This window comes from Erpetoichthys calabaricus, chromosome 7, assembly GCF_900747795.2.
Source record: "Erpetoichthys calabaricus chromosome 7, fErpCal1.3, whole genome shotgun sequence".
NCBI classification, from domain to species: Eukaryota; Metazoa; Chordata; class Cladistia; order Polypteriformes; family Polypteridae; genus Erpetoichthys; species Erpetoichthys calabaricus.
The window spans coordinates 19792894-19818942 of NC_041400.2; the positions used below are offsets into that span (position 1 = coordinate 19792894).

The following is a 26049-nucleotide window of genomic DNA, read 5'->3' on the forward strand; positions in this document are numbered from 1 at the left end:
TTGTCAGTACAGGGTGGTCCAGATCTAATTGTGCAGATCCAGATCGTCTGGATGACTTTGATTTATGCGGGGACGATTCCAGTTCGGCGTGAAGAAGATTCTTCGTGTCGTCAGTTCACACACTTCTCGATGGTCCAGGATTTTTCAGGTGATTTTCTATGTAATAAACTGAATAAGTTATAGCGTAATGAAAATTGCATAATTAGATCTGGACCACCCTATACATCAGACATGCTGACGACTGGTGCCTAATCTGCTGTGATAGCGTGTACAGTACTGTACAGAAGAGCTCATCTTAACCTTTTGTCTTCAACCTTCAAGAATGTCTCTGAAACACAAATCTGATGCAAGTGCTGGTGCTACAGTAAAGAAGAGAAAAAACTATCACCATTGAAAATAAAGTAGAAATAATAAAAAGGTCAGAAAGAGGTGAAACTCCATCATTCACTGAAAGAGCACTTGGTTACAGTCGGTCAACAATAACATTTATTAAAGTAATGTACCTGTTCCGACTTACATACAAATTCAACTTAAGTACAAACCTACAGTCCCTATCTTGTACGTAACCCGGGGACTGCCTGTACTAGAATGTATGTTACTTGTGAAAAATGAAAGCCCTCTTTGCAATATTTAAATGACAGATGTGTACAAAATTTTGTACACTTTGTTTTCAGAAACAGAAGAACGAGGTTAAAATAATGGCATAATAGTGTATGAATTCAGGCTGGTTTCAAATGAGTCTGTCTTCTTACTCAATAGCATAAATCTGCCATTCAGAAAGCATGAACAGAAAGAGAATGTTGAAATATTCTAACACATGTATGCCTTTAAATCTACTGTGGTTCCTAATAAAATCGGAGTTTGTACATGAATGCATTAAAAACTTTAAGAAGTAATATACATAATATTTTGTCACGTATGTGCACCAGAGGGTCACCTTTCAGGTTTGCCTAAAGTAAGTAGTACCACCCCGGAATGAGAGGGGGCGCTGTCACTAACAGTCTTGTTACCTTTTTTCACTCACAGCTTCGAGAAAACCAACCCCTTGAGGGCACTGAAGCCCCGCCTACTCCTGTCTTTCAGGTATAAAAGCAGAACTTTCCTAAAAGGTGATCTTTCATTTCAGTGCTGACCTTGCTAATGTTAAGATCAAGACCACAGCTTGCTGCCAAGTGATTCTCGGAGGGAAAAAATACCACACAAACAGTGCACTAAAGCGCATCTATTTTCGCTCGTTTTTTTTTTTGCTGTTTGTTCAAATTAAACAGGGTTTTGCCCATTTGACACCCCGAGAATTTGGATTTTGCCCTGCCTCTTCATTCGTCCCACTACAATATGCATTTATTATATGTAATAATACAATTATATGTAGTACAGCTTTTATGTTAAGAATAAAAATAGGCAAAGATGAGTTCCACACTGAAAAAAATGAAAATTCCCAAGTTTCCTGATAAAGGAATACAGCTGAAATACTCCCTAACCTTCGCTTCCTTTTTTTCAGCATGGAAATAAGATTTACCTACTGCATTTTTTACATTTGCAGAGGCACTCAGAAATAAATTACCAAAAACAAAATTGGACCATGCAAACCGTATAACAAGCACAATACCTGTGAAAATATAAATAAGGCTGGGATGTCGGTTCATATCTCTAGTATTGTTTACCAACCAACAGTTTAATATATTTGTTTCATTTACAAGAGGCTGGTGAGCAGCAGCTGGCTGACTTTATTGAATAAATTAGGCACAGAACTTGAAAAAAATGAACATCGACAATGCCAGAATGGATCACAAATACCATTTATGCGGTTTTGAGTAAACTGGGGTGCTATTTGGTAAACGTTGGCAGACATTCTATCACATTTGCATTACTATATACAGTATTCATTCTTTGCTGCATCTTATATAAATAAATTTATTTTTGGCTGTACTGCATATACACATTTTATATAATATACAGTATGTACAGATGATTCAGAAGGTATTCAGACCCCTTCACTTTGTTGTAGCCCTGTGCTAAAATTATTTTAAATAAATTTTTCCCCTTGTCAAGAAACACTCAATACTCCAGAATGACAAATGAAAACATGATTTTAGAAACTTTTATAAATTTATTTGAAATAAAAAACTGAAGTATATCATTGACACAAGTATTACGGTTCATTGCTGTAACACTTGAAATTTGGATCAGGTGCATCCCACTTTAGAACACACATTAGAACACTGTAGACGAGAACAGGCCACTCAGCCCAACAAAGCTCACCAGTCCTATCCACTTATTTCTTCCAAAAAAACATCAAGTCGAGTTTTCAAAGTCCCCAACGTCTTACTGCCTACCACACTACTTGGTAGCTTATTCCAAGTGTCTATCGTTCTTTGTGTAAAGAAAAACTTACTAATGTTTGTGCAAAATTTACCCTTAACAAGTTTCCAACTGTGCCCCATGTTCTTGATGAACTCATTTTAAAATAACAGTCTCAATCTACTGTACTAATTCCCTTCATAATTTTAAACACTTCAATCATGTCACCACTTAATTTTCTTTTGCTTAAACTGTAAAGGCTCAGCTCTTTAAATCTTTCCTCATAACTCATCCCCTGTAGCCCTGGAATCAGCCTAGTTGCACTTCTCTGGACCTTTTGTGGTGCTGCTATGACCTTTTTGTAGCCTGGAGACTAAAACTGCACCCAGTACTCCAGATGAGGCCTCACCAGTGTGTTATAAAGCTTGAGCAGAACCTCCTTGGACTTGTACTCCACACATTGTGCTATTTAACCTAACATTCTGTTAGCCTTCTTAATGGCTTCTGAACACTATCGGGAAGTCCACTATGACTCCTAAATCCTTCTCATCAAGTGTACTCTCGATTTTCAGACCACCCATTGTGTATTCCAACCTAACATTTTTACTTACTATGTGTAATACTTTACATTTACTGACATTAAATTTCATCTGCCACAAATCTGCCCAAGCCTGTATGCTATCCAAGTCCTTCTGTAATGATATAACAGATTCCAAATTATCTGCTAATCCACCTATCTTGGCAACATCTGCAAACTTAAGCAGCTTGTTACTTATATTCCTGTCTAAATCATTTATATATAACTAGCACTGACCCCTGTGGAGCACCACTCTTAACATTGGCCAATTCTGAAGAGGTTCCTCACACCATCACCACTTAATTGATCATCAGTGAGATGTTTCGACACTTTGTTTGGAGTCCACCTGTGGTCAATTCAATTAATTGCACATGATTAGGAAATATTTGGGCACACGCCTGAATGCAGAAAATCCCTCAGTTGACAATGTGTATCAGAGCAAAAACAAAAAAAATCACGTAAGACTCCAAGAGCACAGTGGCCTTCACAATTCATAAATGGAAGATGTTTAGAACAATCATCACTCTTCCCATAGTTGGCTCCTTGCCCAAACTAAGCATTCATGGGAGAAGGGCCATGGTAAGAGTGGTGTCCAAAAACTCAATGGTTACTCTGGCCCAGCTCCAGAGAACCTGTGTGGAGAAACATCCAGAAGGACAACCATCACTGCAAAACTGCACTGATCTGGGATTTATGATAGAGTGGCAAGATAAAGGCCTCTCCTCAGTAAAAAAACACACGGGAGCCCATATGGAGTTTGTAACAAAAAGGCACCTGAAAGACTCTCAGACTGAGAAATAAGATTCTCTGGTTGATGAAATCAAGATTAGCATTGTGTCTGCAGGGAAACCAGGCACTGCTCATTACCTGTGCAATGCCATTCCAAAAGTGAAGTATGGTGGTGGCACCATCGTACTGTGGGGTTGTTTGTTAGCAGCAGGGACTCAGATTCTAGACAGGGTAGAGGAAAAGGTAAATGGTGCAAATGATAGAGATATCCCAAATGAACATCTGCTCCATTGCGCTCTGGACCTGAGACTGGGCCCTTAACACAACACAAAGACCACATGGGAGGGGCTTAGGGACCATTCTACAAATGTTCTTGAGTGGCCTGGCCAGATACCTGACTGAAACACAATTAAAGATCTCTGGAGAGACCTGAAAGCTGCAACCAGAGCCTGAGAACATCTGAATGACAGAAAATCCCCATATTTTAGTGCACAAAGCTTGTTGTATCAGACCCAAGGAGACTCCAGTCTGTAACTGCTGAAAAATGGGCTTCAACAATAAGATGAAAGCCTCTATTAAAATTTTAATGGAGGTTTATTCTTCTGTATACTTTGGTGTGTTTAAAGGCATTCATAATCTTTCAACTATTTCAGGTTTTATTATCTTTGTTATAAATTCATGTTAGTTTTCATCGTATCAATTTATAGGAACTTAAATAAATATATGCTAATTGTGGATTGATTTAACTGTTACATGTTTTCAATGTAATTCGCTATGAGTTGCTAGTCAGGTTTTGGTTTTTGTGTTTTTGTTTTTTCTTATGTAAAATTGCTTTCTCTCTTACAATAAATTATATATGTATACATGTATGTATATGTATATACATATATATTATATGTTTCTAGCTACTGCAGTGGGCTGGTGCCCGGCCTGGTGTTTGTTTCCTACCTTGCGCCCTGTGTTGGCTGGGATTGGCTCCAGCAGACCCCCGTGACCCTGTAGTTAGGATATAGCGGGTTGGATAATGGATGGATGGATGGACGTTTCTAGGTATATTTACTGAATGACCAGTGGAATTAGATATTTTGTAGTTATAGATTGGATGTTCTGTATTCAATGATTGATTGAGGCTCTACAATTTCTATTTGTTCAGTATTCTTAATTGTGTTATTTTTCCTGCTTTTTCTACATTGTGCATTTTGTTTCACGTGTTGAGTTGAATTTCCTTGCAGGTAAGTGTAGCGTACACGTGAGTTCAGTGATCAGCTGGAAGAAATGTGCTGAATTCAGCTTTAATATGAAAAGATTTATGCTCACATAATATAAATGGGCAATCATTCTTACACAATTGAGTCAAAGTGAAAAAATTGCAAAATTACCTAAGTACTTATTGTAATTGTCAGATTTATGCACTTTACCTACAAAGTTAATAAAGAAATATCTTTTAGTGCAGAGCTGGCAGGAGAAATCTCATTACATAACAGTCAGTGCTGACACCATAAAATAAATACCATAAACTGGTAGCCGAATTAAAACAAAGATAATTTATGGCAAACTGCAACATTCACCAGCTCAAGTGGTATTGAAAATGGATGAATATTCACTTAAAAAACAACTGGCAGTCCTCTACACAAATAACACTACACTTACATCAATTTATATTTTATTAACAACCATGAAAGAAACAATTTAACAGGAAAATTCAATGCAATTTCACCTATTAGCATATGATTTAAAAACAACACTGGCCATGCCTGAAATAAATCAATGGACCTCCTAATATATTAATTCTGTCCAATTAGCTCCAAACAGGACATCAATTGAACAAACAAAACAATTTCTTTTTGTAATTAATAAATAATATTTTAAGAAGAAGTATTAAAGATCTATTTATATTTCTTCATCTATTTTGTAACTTACTTATTCACACAGACAATGCCTGCCCTAGGGGCACTGGGAACAAGTACAAGAAGAATCAGCTCTGGGTAAAGTGCCAGTCTATTGCATGGCACACATACATTCACTCGCACCGCTGCCCATTAATCAAACAATTACAAGTTTAAGAAGAAGACCAGAATATTGGAACAAAACCAATTAAGAAACAAGAAAAACCTTCAGACTCCACATAGACCAGGGTTTGAACCCATGATACTGGAGCTGGATGGCTAACTAGTGAGCAACAAATAAATAAACATAAATAGGAAAATATTTTCTCTGAGTAACATTTACTCATGTTGTCTCATGGTGGTATTTTTCAAGGCAGAAGGAACTGCCAATGACACCAGTTATGACCAGCCTTAAAGATGGTTTCATCTATGTTATGTTAGCAGAGCTAATAATACATTTGGACAGGAGAACCAGGAAATGGATGAAGAGAAGCAAAAGGGTCAAAACCCAGAAATCCACAACATGAGCAAAAGTGCCAAGACAAGAGACAAATATCAGAACCAGAAATACCACAACAAAATGATTTTACCAAAGACAGTAAAGGGTTTTGAATCTTCAGCTCTGATAAAGAAGTGCTCTTTTCAACAACCTTTTAACCTGTTACATCAAAAAAACGCAAGTCACAACCTCAAAGAAAACACCTCTGGCGATGTTGGGGGCCATCCTAGCAACGGTGAACTAACATAGCATTGATAAAAAATGATCCTAAAAAAATTATAAAACTGGAAAAGTAAATGTTAGAATGAAAAATAAACCTTAAATTGGATATTATGTCTCACAAAATTTCCAAAACGAGTGTAAGATTGTCCAAAATGATTAATTGTTAAAAAATATTAATAAACACCTAACAATAACAATTGAAATCATGCGGCATAACAATTTAACGTGTGTTTAGTTGCAGCATCTCTTGTTAAACAATGAACCCAGAGTTGAAAGTTACACATATTGAATGCATTTCATGTTTGGAAATTGTGTTTCCTTTTGTTTTAATTACTGATGAATGCATAAAGTATAAAGAATTTGTCATTGATCTCCAGGCTCTCGCTTGTCACTTCCCATGTATTTGAACACCGTTTCCTAACCAGCAGTCCGTGGACCAGTTCCAGTCAGTAGACATTTTTGACTGTTCACAAAAATTTGGACACTCTAAGCTCCAGGGGACACCCTTGTCTCTTTCTGTTTTAATTTTAGTAAATTTGGAAGCTTGAAACGCGAAGTACGACCTGTGCCTCCAATCTAATATTTACAATTATTCAAGCCTAAAACTCCAAGGAGGATGTTAATAAACCTGGACAGTAGAATCTCTGTTCTATTAAGAGGTCAGATTTAAAAAGAAAGTACTGGCATTTATACAATACAATACAATACAATACAATGTATTTTTGAATGGCCTAAAATCTCACAAGTGTCGTAATGGGCTTACTTATGTATTCCAACTTCAGGCGCTGGTTAGACCGATTATGATACAGAGTAAATAGGTTTATTATATTATCCGCCTTCTCAGTCCACAAAGATGTTTTCAGTCTTCTACAGGTCCACAAGTCAAAAAAGGACTTTCGATAGTGTACCCGCCCAAAGCAGCCAACCTCCAAACACTACCAGTAGGCTTCAGCTTATACAGGCCCAACAAAAGGAGCTAGCTTTTAAAGTTCAAACACATCTTAACAGGCCCAAAAATATACAAAATACCTTTTGTGTTTTGGGGGGGTATATCATAAGGCCTTCTATTTTTGTCAATGCTTTTCTATGAACTGTCTCAGTGCAAATATGGCATCGGGTGTTTTTCTATCTGGCATGAGACTAAACTGCACCTCCCCTATGGTGGTCTCTTCTATAAGCTGTCTCTCCATAACCCTTTCCCAAATTATCATTGTGCGTGACATCCATATTATCCCTCAGTAGTTTAAACAATTAGGAATATCTCCCTTCACCTTATACATGGATACAATCACACTGTTCCTCCACTCCTCTGATATTCTCTCCTGTTCATAGATCTTCTGCATTCGATACCACAACACATGTACTCCCTATTCCCCTAAACTCTTCCACATATCCACTAGCATTTCATCCAGTCCTGCTACCTTTCCATTCTTCATTCTTTTCAGTCTCCTTTAATTTTAATGTACATCTAACTGCATTTTTCCTTTAACCTGGGCCAGAAGTTGGCCAACCACACCACCCAATGGGCAAGGTGCAAGACCTACAGTATGTAAAAAGACCCAGAAAGGCAACAGAGTTTTGCTGCTCATGTGGGTATCTTTGTTGCTTGGTTCTACTCAACCAATTCCTTGCAACAAGAAAGAATGATCTAATTTGCATGAAACCCTCATTTCTAAATAGATAACATATAAGTAAGAAATCATTTTAAAACCAGAGGAAACAGGTAATTTACTGGACTTGAACAGGGCCTTTATTATTGGATAAAATCCCACAAGGTTCATGTTACAAGAGGTTATGAGTCACAGGTGCTGAGTGTCTGAGTCATACAGTGAGTCAGTGATAGGGATTTACAGTAATCGTGAACCATATGGCATAAAACCCAAAGTCTTAGCTAAGAAGCTACAATAAAATATCAACATGTCTGGTTATTTAAGCCAATATTTTTGCAAAACAGAATTACATTAAAAGTTAAACTACCATCTCTTCATCCATTTTCTTTGCCTGACCATTCAAATTCATATTGTGAGAAGGCCACAGCGTATCCATCATAGAAAATCTAACATAAAATGATGTACATATTTATTGAAATCTTTACAACAATGACCAAAATAAATAAACTGAAAAAAATGATAGATTTCTGTCTTATTAGGTTTTCTTATGCAAACATAAAAATATGGACAGTGGAAGGAAACCCACAAAGACATGGGGAAAACATGCAAACTCCATTCAGGGGGACACGGACCCTGGAAATGCATTATTGTGTTTCTTGCATTATATTATCTGATATTGTATTTAATATAGGGTGTTCTATTCATTGTCTGTAGTTTGTATTGTACTACCATCACTATACTTTAGCAGGCATTAAACTAACAGTGTACTTTTTTGTGACAATGTTTTTTGAAATATTTAATATTTAACAGCTTTGTCTACACTGTGTAGTAATTAAAAAACATAGGTGCTTTTGCTATTTATGTCATGCTAATAATAGTTTCAAAAAATGTTTATATGACAGAGGTACATGTGCTTTAGATAGATAGATAGATAGATAGATAGATAGATAGATAGATAGATAGATAGATAGATAGATAGATAGATAGATAGATAGATAGATAGATAGATAGATAGATAGATAGATAGATAGATAGATAGATAGATAAGGGTTTGAATCCAAAGGGGGGAATTTTGCTTTTACAGAAGCTCATTAAATATATATACAGTATATATATATATATATATATATATATATATATATATATTATATATATATATATATATATATATATATAAAACGTCTACACGTGGAAGTGTGTGTCTCTATCCGGCCCGGAAGTGTTGGGGTAAGGGCTCGACCTTAGAGGAAACAAAAAACTAATTTAGCCACTAATGCACAAGTGAGTCTGGCACGTCAGCAAAACGAAACCTCAAAAAAAAGACAAAGTCGCTTAGCTGCTAACATCAGCAAAACAGCATCCCTTTTACTTTTCCTCCCACTGCTAATACACAAGTGATGCAGCAAAACGATGGAGAGAGATGCACAGAGTAGTTCCTTTCAACTATCTATCTATCTATCTATCTATCTATCTATCTATCTATCTATCTATCTATCTATCTATCTATCTATCTATCTATCTATCTATCTATCTATCTATCTATCTATCTATCTATCTATCTATCTATCTATCTATCTATCTATCTATCTATCTATCTATCATGGCAGACGACCAGGATGCCTGGAGCAGGGAAGGACTGGGAGAGGGGCAATATCTCCCCTGGGTGCAAGAGGGCAGGCCCCCCGATTTCCATCAAGGACCACGGATACAAACCCTGTGGGGGTCTGTGGCCAGCCCCAGGAGGCACCTGGATGGTTCCCGAGCCCTGGAGAACAGCACTTCCGCCACACCAGAAAGTCCTGCTGCTCCAGGAACTGTGTATGCCCGGAGTGCTTCCGGATGCAAAGGCAGCACTTCCGCCACACCAGGAAGTGCTGCTGGAAGAGCATCTCAGAGCACCTGGAGCACATCCGGGGTGTTATGAAAGAGGTCACTTCACTCCATTCGGGGAGCCGGAGTCGGGAGGAGGAAGACGGAGCTTGCGAGAGAGGAGTGGAGGCGGCCGAAGAGAGGAAAAGGACTGAATAGTCGTGTGTGAGTTGGTGCAACCAGTGTGTAAATAGTGTAAATAAACAATGTGTGTGGACATCTGGTGTCGTGTCTGTCTGTGGCCGGGCTATATTTTACTATATATACATATATATATATATATATATATATATATATATATATATATATATATATATATATATATATATATATATATATATATATATAGTCGTACACGGCTGGGGGTCAGACCCGGCTGGGATGCCTGGAAGGACTTGACGGTGGCATATTTGTCCTCCGGACCATGAGGGGGCAACCGCCCTGGAGCAGAAGAGGCCCACGGAAGGAGAGCAGGGAGGCTCAAGACCATTGGGGCCTCTGGTCACCGCCAGGGGGAGCCCTGAGCCTCATGGAGCCCGGGACTTATTTACTTCTGCCACACCAATGGAGGACGATCCTTCCAGGGTCACCCGGAGTGCTTCCGGGTGTTCTCTTGACGCTTCTGCCACACCAGGATGTGACATCATGGAGAGCAGCTGGAGCTCATCCTGGTGAGGAAAAGAAGGGCCGCCTCCCTCCAATCAAGGAGCTGGAGTCGGGAGCAGGAGCAGGACGAAGCTCCTGGAGAGATAGTGTAGGTGGCCCAGGGACAAGGAGAGAGAAGGCCCAGGAGAAGGGAGACTGGGGCTAGAAGCATTGTGGGACTTGTGCGGGACTGACTTGTGTGTGTTAAGAAGAGAAAATAAAAGGTATTTGGATGAATATGTGGTCTCCGACTGGTGGTGTCCGGGCAAATATCACAATATATATATATATATTAGCAGATCGCTGACCAACCACAAGCGTTACCTGGTAGGTAACCACCCATACAATCAGATTGTGACACAGACTTCGAATGCCGTGAATGTAATTACCCCGATCTACATGCTGTCAAATAAACGAACCACACACCGTGGCGCAACGTTAGGGGCATCGCCTCTGACGCTGACGTCCGAGGTTCGATTCCCGAGAGGGAGTGCAGTGGAGTGTGTACACCTGATGAGCCCAGAATGAGGGCGAAACACGTGTTGTGTACTCTGCATTTATTTGACAGTAAAATTATTTCAACCATATATATATATATATATATATATATATATATATATATATATATATATATATATATACTGTATATATATATATATATACTGTATATATATATTTCTAAATACACACGTGAAAATGACTAAAAAGAAAGAAAATGTAAAAAAGAAAGAAAATAATATGCCAGTGAGGCATATTGCAGATGTATTGCTATTGGTATAAAGGAGCCTTCTTTGCATTTCTTGATACACTTGTGCTGAATGACCTGTTTGTTGAATGTCCTCAGTGTTAGTATGTCAGAGAGAGAATGTGCAGAATTATTCATAATGGCTCTCAGTTTTGTTGTCATTCTCTCCATTGCTGCTACTTCCAGGGTGTCCAGAGTGTGTCCCATAACTGAGCCATCTTTTTTAATTAGTTTGTTAATTCGGTGGGCCTCTCTTGAAGTGATGTTACCAGCCCAGCACACCACAGAATCAAAAAATTGTACTGGCCATTACAGAGTTATAGAAGATGTGAAGGATATCACTGATCACATTAAGGGAACACCGTCTCCTAAGGAAAAAGAGCATGCTCAGCCCTTTCTTATATAGTTCCTCTGTATTATGATTCCAGTCCAACCTGTAATTGACGTGGACCCCCAAGTACTTGCAGGAGTGCACCACCTCTGGATCCACTCCTTGATTAGTGACCGGACACAGAGACTCTTTGGTGCAACAAAAGTCATTAAGCAGTTCCTTGGTTTTGCTGATGTTAAGATGCACACAATCCTTTTTGCACCAACAAGTAAACTTCTCCAACTGACTCCTCTGTCTCATCCCCTTTATCAATACACCTCATAAATGCGGAATAATCTGAGAATGTCTGCAAGTGATAAGATCTGCTGTTTTATTTATAGTCGGAGTGTACAGAGTGAAGAGAAAGGAGACAGGACTGTTCCTTGTGGTGCTCCAGTGTTGCTCACATCCGTATCAGACACACATTGTGGTCTTCCCAACACATAGTCCATTACTCAGGACACCACAGGCTTACCCATCTACATATCTCTGAGTTTACCGCTTAACAGGGATGGCTGGATGGTATTGAAAGCACTGGAGAAATCAAATCACATCATCCTCAAAGTGCTTCCAGCTTTGTCCAAGTGAGAATAAGCCAGATAGATAATCGCATTCTCCATTCCACCCCTTTTTATCTCTAAATATAAATATGTGGCAACATTTTTATTTTGTACTTCTATAAGGTTATTCCTTTGTTTAATAGAATTACCTTTATCTGACTTTTGTATTTAAGGAAGTAATTAAATTTGCCAGACTCTTCCCTCTCATCAATCTATTTCCTACCAGGAAAGATGGCTTACTGTAAGATCCATTACATACAATATGCAATTAGTGGTCTAATCATCATTTTTGACTAGCTATTTATCCATAGCTAACTGCACCTGAAAAGAATGCAAGCAAGTGGCTGAGGTAATAGATGTGTCCTCTTCATCGTTCATGGTCATGTCTAATGAAAAATGTCTGAATCCATTTCTCTTTCATTTAATGCACTAATTGTTACTTCAGGTTTGCAAATGAAAAATGTCTCTTGCAGTTTCAGCCCCTGCTCATTAAAAAGAGGTAAGCAGATTTCCTATTCTGATAATACTCTGGCATATGAAATATGCTTTGTGATTAAGCATTGTCTTCATTTTAATAATGGCATCATTTAAAATATATTTACAGTATAAAGTTTGATGATGAATGAAGAGTGAAACTATAATGTTCATACTTGATAGGAATAAAATGAAAGGTGCTGCTGTCAAAGACCGCGTCTCTTACCTTTGAGTCATCCTTCTTTGGCTAATACAGCTTGCTGTGTGGTAGTCATGGGCAACACAGACTTTGTGGCGACTGCATTTCATCTTTAGGCATGGATCTTTTTTGGGGTCCAGAACTAGAAATGTATTAAAAAAAAAGAAAATATGGCATTGCTTTAATATTGTTATTGGTTCTGTACTTTCAATTATCATATATATTATACTTTTATATTTTATAAAAGAGTTTACGCATTTTAACTTGAGAGAAAATTGCACAGCACCTCTTTAGTTGACATACCCATTTTTGTTGGCAGGTCTGTATGCCTTAATTTGTAATGGTCAAGTAATAATACTCTACAAATGATAAAAAGAATACTGTGCTGAGAGAGTCTAGAAATCTAGATTACATTCATTCAGCACAGCAAGTAAACTACAGCATGGAAACATGCAATTTTGATAGCTGAAGCTGTAAATCTCAGAATGCACCTGTTATTTCTTCTAAGTAGATTCAAGACAGCTCAATATTTTATTTCAATTTATATGTATAGCTGCATCCATTCATTTTTTTACTTCAGCTTATTCCAGTACAGGTGGTTGAATGCTGAAGCCTATCCCAACCCCAGATGATGGGCACAATCAGTAACACGGGGCCGATGTACAAAATAGTCATCAGTGAGAGGAAGAAACAAAGAACCTGAAGAACACCCATATGGAAACCTTTCAAAATTCATAGAGACTAGGAATGATAATAAACATATACAGTAACTGGAAAAAGTGAAGGTAGAAGAAGTAGAACAGGAAGAAAGGAAAACTGTCTATCTATCTATCTATCTATCTATCTATCTATCTATCTATCTATCTATCTATCTATCTATCTATCTATCTATCTATCTATCTATCTATTTGTGCTATGGACGCTGTATAGCGCCCGACTCAGCACAGACTGACACAGAGGCATGTGTAAAATCCAACAAAAGACTTTATTTTCTACACCTGTGGGGCACATCTTCCCCATGAACTCCTCAGGCAATACACAGTCCCAAAAGCACTTTACTCAACACTCCCATTTGGCGGCACCACCACTCCTCCTTGGCAATCTCGTCCTCTTCCTCCCAACTCTGGCCCCTGAGTGGTGGTTGCTGGCCCTTTTTATAGCCCACCCAGAAGTGCTCCAGGTGCTTGATCACCTGTTTCTGATTGCACTTCTGGGTCGGGCTGTATAGTTGTCCCAGCCGGCTCAGGGACCCATGCAGCACCCCCTGGCAGCCACCCCAGATCCCAACAGGGATGTGGAGAACTCCATCTCCCATGGAACCCTGCGGGAAACTGGGGCACCCTCATCAGCCAGGGAGGCTGCCACCAAGCATCCCAGGGGAGCTCCTGAAGAGCCCATGGTTGCTCCCCCGGAACACATGTAGAAGGGGCGTCCTGTCCAGGCATGGGCCCCAGCCACCCGCCCCACTATCTATCTATCTTGTGATTGGTCGACCACTTGGCAAACATCCACCACATCTTCTCAATTGTGAGAAGCACAACACAACATGTGTTTTGGCCTAATTGGGGCTCATCAGGCGTACCTTGAACCTCAGACGTGTCGCATACTCTTTGTATTATTTGACACGTACTCTATAACATGCCTATGACCTGCTTCCTGGAACTCAGAGGGTGTGGCGGATGTTTTCAGACTGGTCGAAAAACCGTAATCATTACCTTGTAGATGACCACCCAAATAATCAGATTGCGATTCAGACCTATGGATAGATATACTGCATATAGTACAATGAATACACCTGGAACATCTGTGGTGATCTACAAGTAGTGGAACTGCTTACTGGGAATGTAGCTCAGATACACCACATACTGCAAATGGGATAACCGTGTTAAAGATTCTCATTACATTAAAAAGAACTGGCCACTCCATAACCATTTGGTTCCAGGACAGAAAAGTTTGGCACATATAAAGCACTTGTCAATCCAGCAAAGAATATTTTTCCTCCTATTCATATTAAATGTGTACTGATAAAAAATCTTTGAAAATGATGAGTAAGGGAGGCAAAAGATTTTGATATTTGAGACAGATGTTTCCACAAATAACTGATGCCAAGATTGGTCCACAAATCAGACACATCATCAATGACAAGCAGTTAGAAGATCAGCTAGTAGGTCATCAGGAAATTGCACGGAAAGTATTCAAAACATTGTTGAGAATTTTCTTGGCAACTACAGAGCCCCTAATTATATCCAACTGGTTGACAACATCATTCAAAAGCATACAAAATTATGAAGAGCAACACGTCGCTAAAGATTCAGTTTCTGCATTCACATTAGGACTTCCCTGCTAATCTTGGTGTAGGCAGTGATGAACGAAAGGTTTCAGAAAGAACATTGCAAAGATGGAAAAGCAGTTTCAGGGCATGTGGAGTTCATCAATGCTGGCCTCAGTCTCTCAGTATAGGCTCAGAGCGCTGTGACATGCTCATAAGTAGATGCCAAACCAAACTTTTCAAATTACTAAGCATAAGGAGTACGCAGAAAGACACGGATTTGTTTAAACAGACAGGAAAACAAAGTATCTTAAAACTGATTAACATAAATGGAGCCCCACAATGTCTGTCCAGTAATTATTTGTTGAACTATGGCTAGTTGACAATGGAGCAGAGGGAAACAAAAACTTCAGTCAGCATCATCTCTGAAGAAAATAAACATCTGGGTGTCCATGGTCAATTATATTCTACTACAATTCTACTACCACTACTACTACTGTACATCTACTCTCTAGTTATCTACTTTTTTTCAATGAGAAGGTTGTTCTTTTTTCCCTTGAATAAGAATATGAAACGATGGAGTGGTCTTTGACAAGGTGACACGCATGTCATCTTTGACATGCAATTTATTTCAGCTTTTCATTTTGATAGAAACAAGTGCTGAAAACCCCGATTCACAAAGGTATGTAGTAGCAAAGGGAATCAGACGAGGGCAGGCTTGTGTCAATGCACACCAGAATTCTCCAAGACTCACAAGCTGAATTAATTTCGTAACATTTCCTTTGTCCTCAGGTCAATGAGGTCATCTTTGGCAAGGTGTATTCATCACTGATACAGTCCATGTCGGCTAGGAAAGGATTACGAATCTGTGTTTTCTTTCATTTCTTTCAATGGGAAACCGTTGATTGGGACGAGAGAGGGCGCTGTATGGTAACTGCTATTTTTCTCGCGCAGTATTTCTCGCGTGATTTTACTCGCACAACATTTTCTCACCGCTTTTTTTTTTTGAGTGTTATGTTTCTCCCGAGTATGTGAATCACGCATTAATCTTATGTGAGATAAATATTTGCAAGAAAAATAATATGTGAGAACAAATAACGGTGAGAGACGTAAAGCACGAGATAAATCACGGTACAAAGTTCATGTGTGAAAAAATCAACAGTAGCGGGCTGTATAGTGAATATAAATGTTCATTTTTATCTGACCGTCACGGACCCCCTGAAACCTCCTAGGGGTCCACGGACCTCAGATTAAGAACCCTTTCTCTAGTGTTAACTCACAATGGTTTGAAAAACAAAAGAAACATCCAGTGAGCGGCAGTTCTGTGGACGGAAACACCGTGTTGATGAGAGAGGTCAGAGGGTAATGGCCTGATTGGTTTGACCTGACAGAATGGCTACAGTAATTCGACTAACCACTTAGTACAACTGTGGTGAGCAGAAAGCATCTCAGAATGAAAAACATGTTAAACAATGAGGCGGATGGGCTACAATAGTAAAAGACTATGTTGGGTTCCACTTCTGTCAGTCAAGAACAGAAAGCTGAGGCTACAGTGGGTGCAGGCTCACTAAAACTGGACAGTTGAAGACTGAAAAAAGTGGCCTCATCTGATGAGTCTTGATTTCTGCTTCAGGCACATAGATGGTAGAATCAGAATTTGGTGCTAACAACATGAATCCATGCACTGAACATGCCTTTTGTCAACATTCCAGGCTGGTGGGGGTGATGTAGTGGTGTGGGGAATGTTTTCTCTTCAAATTTTGGGCCTGCTAATACCAATCAATAATCACTTCAATGCCTATCTGAGTATTGTTGCCAACCATGTGCATCCCTTCATTGGCCACAATTTAGTTATCTTCTAATGGCTATTCACAGCATGATAATGCACCATGTCAGAAAGCAAAATTCATCACCAACTAATTTCATGATCAGAACAATGAGTTCAGGGTTTTACAGTCACCTTCCTAATCACCACATCTGAATCTTATAGAAAACCTTTGGGTTGTGGTAGAACGGTAGATTCACAACATGAATTTAAATGCAATCATGTCAATATGGACCGGAATCTCAAAGGACTGTTTCTATCATTGTATGGAATCCATGCAATGAAGAATTGAGGTCATTTTGAAAGCAAAAGGATGCCCTACCCAGTATTAGTATAGAGTTACTAATAATTTTCTCAGTGAGTTTATATTATGTATATTCGTCTATATTTGTCTAACCTTTTCATTTTCTATTCTTACTATTTCTTGTTATAGCTGCACTGACGTGGTAGACAGAGCTTCAATGTAACACCCAACTTTATTCAAAATGGCAGTTTCAGGGCACATTCCTATAAACATCCATCCATCCATCCATTTTCCAACCCGCTGAATCCGAACACAGGGTCACGGGGGTCTGCTGGAGCCAATCCCAGCCAACACAGGGCACAAGGCAGGGAACCAATCCTGGGCAGGGTGCCAACCCACCGCAGTCCCATAAACATACTTTTTTATACTGAAAAAATATAGAGTGGATAATGACGATAATCACACTTTGAACAGTGGGAGGATCAGGAAAGCATCAAGAAGAAACTGAATTTAATACTAATATATTTGTTGAGCGTTTTGATCAAAGGTTCTACCTTAATTTCATCCACATGAAATATTCTGTGTGATTTAAAGTGGGTTCCCATTGCATTGTTTAATATGATCTAACATTTCCAATTTGGGGTTTAGGAAGAACGGAAGAAAATCCACATGGAAGAATGTGACATTTGTGTTCATTTATTCTGACACTGATGACACAGCACAGAGGAATAAATCAAGTAATGTAATGCATTTGGAGATTAGACTAAATGATGACAGATAAGAAACTGCCATATGGCAGCTATACTTTGTTCATATTCCCACAGCCCCCAAGTCTTGTATTGGAACAATAAGACCAAACTACCACATTTCAGATTATTACCCATCATTAACAAAGATTGTTAACCTCATTATGTCTCCATATATTGATAGTCAGGCACTTTGCTTTAAGATAATAATAGGCGCCATGAATATAGTCATGCTGTTTGCAGTTATTTTTTCAATGACCTGAACACTTAACAGAATTTGCAGAGTTTGTATAAAAGAATCTTTATTCTTATTAGAGTTTTAAGGTTGAGATTGTAAAAGAGAGTCACTGTACATGTGTGCATAAGTAGCGGCAAGCATATGTCACCAAATAGTCTTGTGGGGCCAGATGTGATTCTGAAATGTGAATACACATCTGGGGACAACCCTTTAAAAAGAGTGTAGTGAATAGCGGTGAAATTCCATCCTCCAAAGGCTCCACTGACTGGACTTCTTCCTAAAACATCTGTACCCTCTCAATTTCTCCAGTTTGTGTATTTTAAATGCTGCTGGGGTTTCAAGGAGAAAGAAAAAGCTACTGAGAAAAAAATACTTGAGGCTGAGAGAAAATAAAAAGTTAAAAATACTGTTATACATTCAGGAGCTCAGTAGCTCAAGGTAACTGAAGTTTAATAATTAATTTGAACGTTGTAAAGAGTACTGCGAGAGTGGAGACATACAGACACACACACACAAGCATGCATAGATCACCACACATGTTTGAGAAGTGCCTCTGTCTGCTACAATATCTTTCTGCCATTTTTGATTATTGCATCATTATAAGACATAACAACAGCAAATTGAGTTTAGATAAGCATTGTTGCCTAGGGATATACGACATGTTAAAAAACGCTGTCGCTAGCTTGTCAGATAGGGCCTGATCTTATGGATGTTGTATAGAGTGAATCAGCAAGACCAAGAGTCCACTGAAAATACGGTCAGTGAAGGACATCTGGTCACTGATCACCACCTCAAGGTTACATACAGACTTGGTGGGTGCTAGGGATAATGATGTGAGGTAATCAGAGCTAGGGTTCTGAAAAGATGGATGGCCGGGGATAACAACATTTTATATATATATAAAATCCAACATCTGTCTGTCTGTATGTAGAGTGAGACTGTCCTCTTTTCAACAAGAGAACTACTTAACGGATTTAGATCTGTTTTTTTTCTATAATTTGCTTGAACATTCTGGTTGATTTTGCGACTTCTCTCATCGCGCTATCATAGTTTGCTTGCAGTAGTGATTTATTCACGCAAATCTAAGAGAGAGGCTGTAGGCCGAGGGGAGGAGGAAGTAGGACCTGAGGAGTGGGGAGCCGGATGGGGCTGTTTGAGTTGCTCTACCTCTCGCCAGATGTTGGAGCATACCTTGTCTCTGCTTAGCTAGCGATACCTGTTTGTTCAGCAGACATTATCATCTCAAGACTGTTAAGGAGTAACGTTTGACATTTTTGAGAGAGAGACCAGAGCTACGTGTGTTTTAGTGGGTAGCTGTTGAGCAGCAGAGCTTATCATGCTTACGTGCTTTTATCCCCACGCGGGGGATGCTCTCCCATCAGAGGTGAACACGATCAGATACAGTACCAACATTTGACCTACCTTCCACTTGGCCAGAATTACATTTTTTTTATTGATTTTTAAAGTTTGTCCTGTTTCACTACTACGTGAATGGAGCCACAGAAGACAGCTAGTCATTGATAAGAGAAAACATGAGGATGATTTAGCCTAGTGAACAGATGTATATAAAGAAGAAAAGAGGGCCCAGCACCAATCCTTGAGGCACCCATGTGCCTTCCTGCTGCACCCTTGACATCTCTCCTTACCAGGATGCATTGTAGGATTTGCACCAAGAAGTAGAATACAAAAATGTGTGATTGGCATGAATCTACCATAAAGAAAACTGAAGGAGGTTTTGGCCCTTTAACTGAAAACCATTCCTCTTAGTGTTTGTGGTCACTAAGAGAGCACATCCTGTCATCCCAGCTGTCTGCCAGGCTGCATTGAGCTATACTACAAATATATAGAATACAGATGACCATATCTTGTGAACTTGTGTCAATTAAATTGATTCTTGGGTAATAGCCAGACCAAATTTTGGCAAGCAAGAGAGAAACAGGGGTAAGGGAGTACATCAATCTGTTGCATCTCAGCAAGGGCTGAGGTTCAAGGTCTTGTTTTATTTATTTATTTAGTTTCTCAAATTTGAGTCATTAATGTCACCTGTGTTTATTGTCGTCTTTGTTTTCTATGTCTGTGTTATGTTCCATGTGTTTTGTGGGTGGTGCCTCTAGAGAAGGGGGCACCTGCCAATCACCACCAAGAACTGCCCTTTTCCTTATAAATCCAGAGAGTGTTTCACAGTTCTTGGCAGTTCATTTTAGAGTGTGCCGAGGAGTGGTGAGTTGTACTTTTTGTGATTTTTGTGCGCTTAGTGATATACTGGATTTTTGACTTCGCTCTGTATTTCAACTATTCTTGGAATTTCGTACCGGATATTTCGTTCACCTTGGATTGCCTTGCTGCCAACTCTTTTACATCTTTTGCACTCTTTAGAGTTTCATTGTGTCACAGAGCCTTTTTTTATAAAAATAATCTTTTTATTTTACTAAGATTCCGTGTTTGCTCTCATTGCTAGCTGGGGTATGACAGTCAATCCCCCCAGTGGACATTTTTGGAAGGGTTTTATATATTTAGATGATTTGGGAGTCCTAGTCATAACATAAATCATTTATGTACTGTATTTTATTACCTCCTTGTTATCATGACATCACAAGGTGGTGACAATGTGTGGTGGTTGAACATGCAAATAGGAATGTCACTGTACTGTGTACTTCTACTATTTCTACAATAGCTACTACTAATTCTTAAAGTGTGATGCTTCACCCGACTCTTGCCTCTGAGGTGCATTCTGACATTTGAGAAACTGAGCTGCTTGTATTTTTATTCTTATTTTTTTGACATCATGCGATTGTAGTTCTCTTGAATTCTGGTCTGTGGTGTGGTACGGTACTGTAGGCTTGATCCCATAGGTGTGCTGTTTTTCTACTCAAGAAGTCAATCCCCATGAGCTTTACTTTATTCAGGCTTCATCTCATCAGCTGGGTTTCTCTTTTTACTGATACAAGTTGTCATAGCCTTGAAGCATTTCTTTTCAGAAAAGAAAAGGTTTACTGTCTTATTTCTAGCCTCATGTTTTTATACTTCAAAGTAAAGCAATGAGAGGAAACATCATTCTCTCTAATAAAGTACCCTTATGTTCTTTTATAACAGAATTTTTGTCATTTAAAGAAAAGCACCAGCTAGTTTAAAGGTATTTTCACACTTCTAGTCTATTTGCTTTCTTCTTAACCAGGAGATGCTTAGTTACTTTTTTTTTTTTTTTACTATGCAGTGAGTTTGGTTGCATTTCAAACACTAAACTTTCAATTGAACCAGAGGCAACAATAAATGGACTTCATTATTTGGGCAGTAAATGTGTTTTCCTGGAAAAAAAAATCATCATGAAAGTTTGACAAGATCTGACTACAGATTAAATTCATTGCCCCCCACCCGCCTCAAAACAGGCCTCATTATATGTTATGCCCTCCAGAAATGGCATCAAGTTGAAAAATTATTGGGGCAGTTTCTCCATAATCCTCTCTTTAGCAACCCAGCATTGAATATAGGTGACAAAACAATCACTTTTTCTAAGTGGTCAATAAAGGGTATTTTGACATTAGGAGATATCTTAAATGCTTCTGGACTTGAGCCATTCCAATCCTTGCAGCCCTCCTTTTTCCTTTGTCTCTAGCTAAAGTCTGTGCTTAGAACATGTGGGATTTCTTTCACTTCTCCCCTCCTATGTCATCCACTTTACATTTTTTGCAGTTTCCTTGTCCCCTGAATACAAACCTGCATCCTCTCCCTATAAACCCCAATCACTCTCACGTGCAATGGAAAAGTCTAGTAACTGTGGTTTTTTTTTTTTTTTTTAGTTTTTGGAGTTACTCGGACTTTCTTGATGTCATAAGGTAGTGGTGATGGACAAATAAGTCTTAATTCCGGTCATAACATGATGGAAGAAGCTAGTATGTACACAGTATTTTACATCCTGCAAGACAAAAAACTAACAACTCCACTGAGCAATGAGAAAAGACTGACTGCCCAGACAGTGCCCCAGCATAGACACTGGGCACATCATATTCTAGTGGCCCTGGGATTTCTAAACTGGTGCACACAGGATTTCTTCTGCTGTAAGTGTGACTTTCCTACTTCATTAGATTTAACGTTGCTACCCTGCATCAGTGTAATGATGTCCTGCTCCTTGCCAGCTGGGCACCCCTTTAGATAGATAGATAGATAGATAGATAGATAGATAGATAGATAGATAGATAGATAGATAGATAGATAGATAGATAGATAGATAGATAGATAGATAGATAGATAGATAGATATTTTATTAATCCCAAGGGAAAATTCACAGATTTTAAGAATGTAAATAACTTTACAATTCTTATGTACAGACTAATTAAAATAGCAGTAAAATAATCTCCTAAACCATTCTGTGAAGTCACTGAAGCTTAATTAACATTCCAACGTACCGTGTCATTTGTTTTCTTAAATAATCTAAATAATGTTCTTCTAAAAATGTTTAAAATTCTTGTATCCCACTGTTGGCACTAAGCAGATAACAAAATCTGATACGATGAAAAATGCCAAGAGGGAAAGGGCCCTCAGCAGAGAAGATGTTTTACATTACAAAGTTGGGCAGATCTGTCATTTCCATTTCAGGGTTCTTTGGGATGGGTAGGTTTGCAGACTAAATATACAAGGTTTAAGAATTCTGTGAAAGTTTCCCCAGGGTGTAACATCATTTTAGGTCACAAGGAGCATTCAGGAGGCAAGACTGTTTTTAGAGATAAGGGAGAAGAAGCATTTCTGTTATAAAGATATCCATGTAGAGTACAAAAACAAAAACTAAAGATAATCAATGTTATGTGGATAGGATTAGTAGGTTTCTATTTTTGTTATCATTTGACTAAAATGAAAATGTTGAATTATTTGTTATTTGTAATTTGTAATTTAATGCTTTGAACTTTTCGTCCCATGAGGCAGATTTTTTTTTATCATTTCAGGGCATAGATTTTAAACATTCTGAGTTTAATGGAGACCATCCCTATAAAACTAGCATCATGTACTAAGTAAATGAATACACCCGTGGTAGTTTTGAAGGTTTACTCTAATTATTTGTGCAGGTACATAATGATGTGAGGAAAGCTGCATTAACATATTGTCGCATCCACACTGGCCTGCCATGCTGTTAATGAATGCCGAGTGTCCATCTCAATACTCCAGAGCTACCTTAGTCTCTTGGGGTCTGACAAATGTAGCAAACAGTAGCCCCTGAAAAGGTTCCAGCCACAAGGTTTCTTCCTAATGCCTGACCTAATTTAATTCTAGTACATGCACTTTAAACATTAATGGGTGCAACGTCCCATTTCTACCTCACATATTGACACGTTTTCTAGACCATTTATTACCTGGACACTACCATATAGGTCTGTGGGTATATGATAAATAATGAAGTCAATCAAAATTCATACAAAATGTAAAAAAATGCATCAGAAAACATCAGTTTTATTGTCAACAGTAATTCTTCTAAAAAATGTAAAGAAACTGCTAATTTATTTTGACCAGCAACACAACTAAAAGTCTCCATTTGAATGAGAGTCCTTGAAGAATGGCACCACGAAGGGTACAGGCTTAAAAGCACATATGCCCCAAATATAATAATAATACATTTTATTTATATACCATCTTTCCCATGCCCAAGGCGCTTATTGAAATAGCAGGGTATATGTAACATTGGATAGAAATGTTTCCTGAACAGAACACTAAAACAGATAGATACAGGACACACAAAGCATTAATAGAATAAAAGACAATAAACCAGAGTTAAATACTAAAATCAATACTAAAAGAAAAGCCTAGCAAATAATATCATTTGTGACATAAAACACACACAAATTATACTGAGCATCTGGACAGAGAGAAAAACTGAAAGAGGAGGCAGAATGTTAGGTTAAGTTAAAAGCCTTTCTGAACAGATGAGTTTTAAGTTGTCTTTTAAAAGAATGAACGGAGTCGGCTGATCTCATTAATTTAGGGAGGTCATTCCAAAGTCTGGGTACTAAACAGCTGAAAGCTCCGTCACCCATAGAGAGCAGGTTAGGGTGGGGCACAACAAGATGGTCAGAATCAGAGGACCTTAGTGGGCAAACAGGAGCAGAGTGATGGAGAAGGTCACTGATATAGTCCGGTGTAAGGCCATTTAAAGCTTTGTAGGTTATAGATAGAATTTTATATTTAATCCTGCAAGACACAGGGAGCCAGTGCAGGTGAAGCGGGACTCTTGCAGCAGAGTTTTGAATCAACTGGAGCTGTGATATATGAGGGGGGACCCAAAAATAACCGGAAATATTTTTAAAACTGTGTTTAATGTAATTTTCTGTACAAACTACAATTAGTCTCCTTCAAAGTACTCTCCATTGGCGGAAATACACTTATCTAACCGTTTGTTCCATTGTTCGAAACATTTTTTAAATTCGTCTGAAGTAATGCCCATTAATGCTCTGGTCGTTTCTTGCTTTACCTCTTCGACGTCAGCAAAACGCCTTCCTTTCAAGTCTTTTTTCATCCGAGGGAACAAAAAGAAATCACACGGAGCTAAATCCGGTGAGTAGGGTGGGTGGTTCAGGGTTGTCATACCGTTTCTTGCCAAAAATTGGCGAATGCTGAGAGCAGTATGAGATGGAGCGTTGTCATGATGAAAGAACCAATCGCCCAACTCCCACAAATCAGGGCATTTCCTTCTCACACTGTTGCGCAACCTACTTATACAAAAGAATTCACTGAACACAAGCACAACCTTCCAGACTGATGGCACTTGGCAGACTGACTTGTGAGGAGTGTAACTAGATCGCCCTAGCGGCCCAACCACGTACTACAAGTACCAACCTAGCAACAACAAAATTCCGGTTATTTTTGCGTCCCCCCTCGTAAGATTAGAATTGGCAGCTGCCAGTAGAGAGTTACAATAATCGATGCAGGATATGATAAAAGCATGGACAAGTTTCTCAGCATTTATAAAAGGAGAGGAATGATCGAACATAGGATGTGTGACGGAGGTGAAAGTAGGAAAATTTCTTAATGTAGTTTATGTGGGCAAAATAAGAAAGGGAGGAATCAAAAATGAGCCCAAGATTCCATGCAGAAGAAAAAGGTCTGATGAGATCACCGTCAAAAGTTACTGAAAAGGAGCTCATGTTGTTAAGTTGCGCTTTAGTGACAATTTGCAGAAGTTTGGTTTTGTTGCAATTTAATTTTAAAGAGTTCTGCTCCATCCAGCTTTTTATTTCACTGAGGCAAGTTGTGAGCTGAGAAAGCCCCGATGAAGTTTCACTTTTAACATTGAAAAAGAGCTGAATGTCCTCTGCATAAAAACAATAACCCAGTCCATAACTACAAATAATATGGCCAAGGGGACGCATGCAGATACAGAAGAGCAGAAAGCCGAGGACAGAGCCCTGAGGAACTCCTTGTTAGACTGGCACTGTGCTGGACCTGCTGTTGTCAAGACTAACAAACTCTTGCCTATCAGTTATATAGGACTTAAACCACTGGAGGGCAGTGCCAGAGATGCCCAGCGTGTTCTTCATTCTGGACAGTAGAATGTCATGTCTGACAGTGTTAAATGCTGCACTGAGGTCTAACAGAATTCATATGCCGGTTTGTCCAGAGTCTGCTGCCATAAGCAAATCATAGGTTACCTGAAGAAGAGCAGTTTCACAGCTGTGCTGTGCCCTGAAACCAGACTGAAAAGGTTCCATTAAATTATTAGAAGTTAAGTGAGTTGGGAGGCTACACTATTCTGTTCACACTTTTAATTTAAGGTTTGCCACCTAGTGATCATTTTAAGAATTGATGTTGTCAAGTTGTACAATTCACCTTTCTTAATAAGGCAGTTTAGTAAAGTTTTGAATGCTGTTTATAACACCAATTCTTTCACGTTAAGCCTTGGCAAAGATATGCCTGTAAGTTTCTCTTTTAAATAATTATTTTGTAAATATTTGTTAAGATGTTTATCTGCTACAGTTAACTGATTTATTTATAATGCATTTCTGTATTGATTGATTGTTTGGCGTGAGCATTGTACTGAAAGCACCCTTTGTAATATGTT

At 38.7% G+C, this 26049-nt stretch overlaps 1 protein-coding gene across 1 annotated transcript in view; it reads right to left on the reverse strand.

Annotated features, from left to right (window-relative positions):
• The window catches only part of spock3 (SPARC (osteonectin), cwcv and kazal like domains proteoglycan 3), a 409772-nt gene that overhangs the window by 151636 nt on the left and 232087 nt on the right, over window positions 1–26049 (reverse strand). Inside the window, exon 4 of the mRNA XM_028804996.2 lies at window positions 12714–12828. Coding sequence (XP_028660829.1) covers window positions 12714–12828 — 115 coding nt within the window. The remainder of the gene's footprint in view (window positions 1–12713; window positions 12829–26049) is intronic.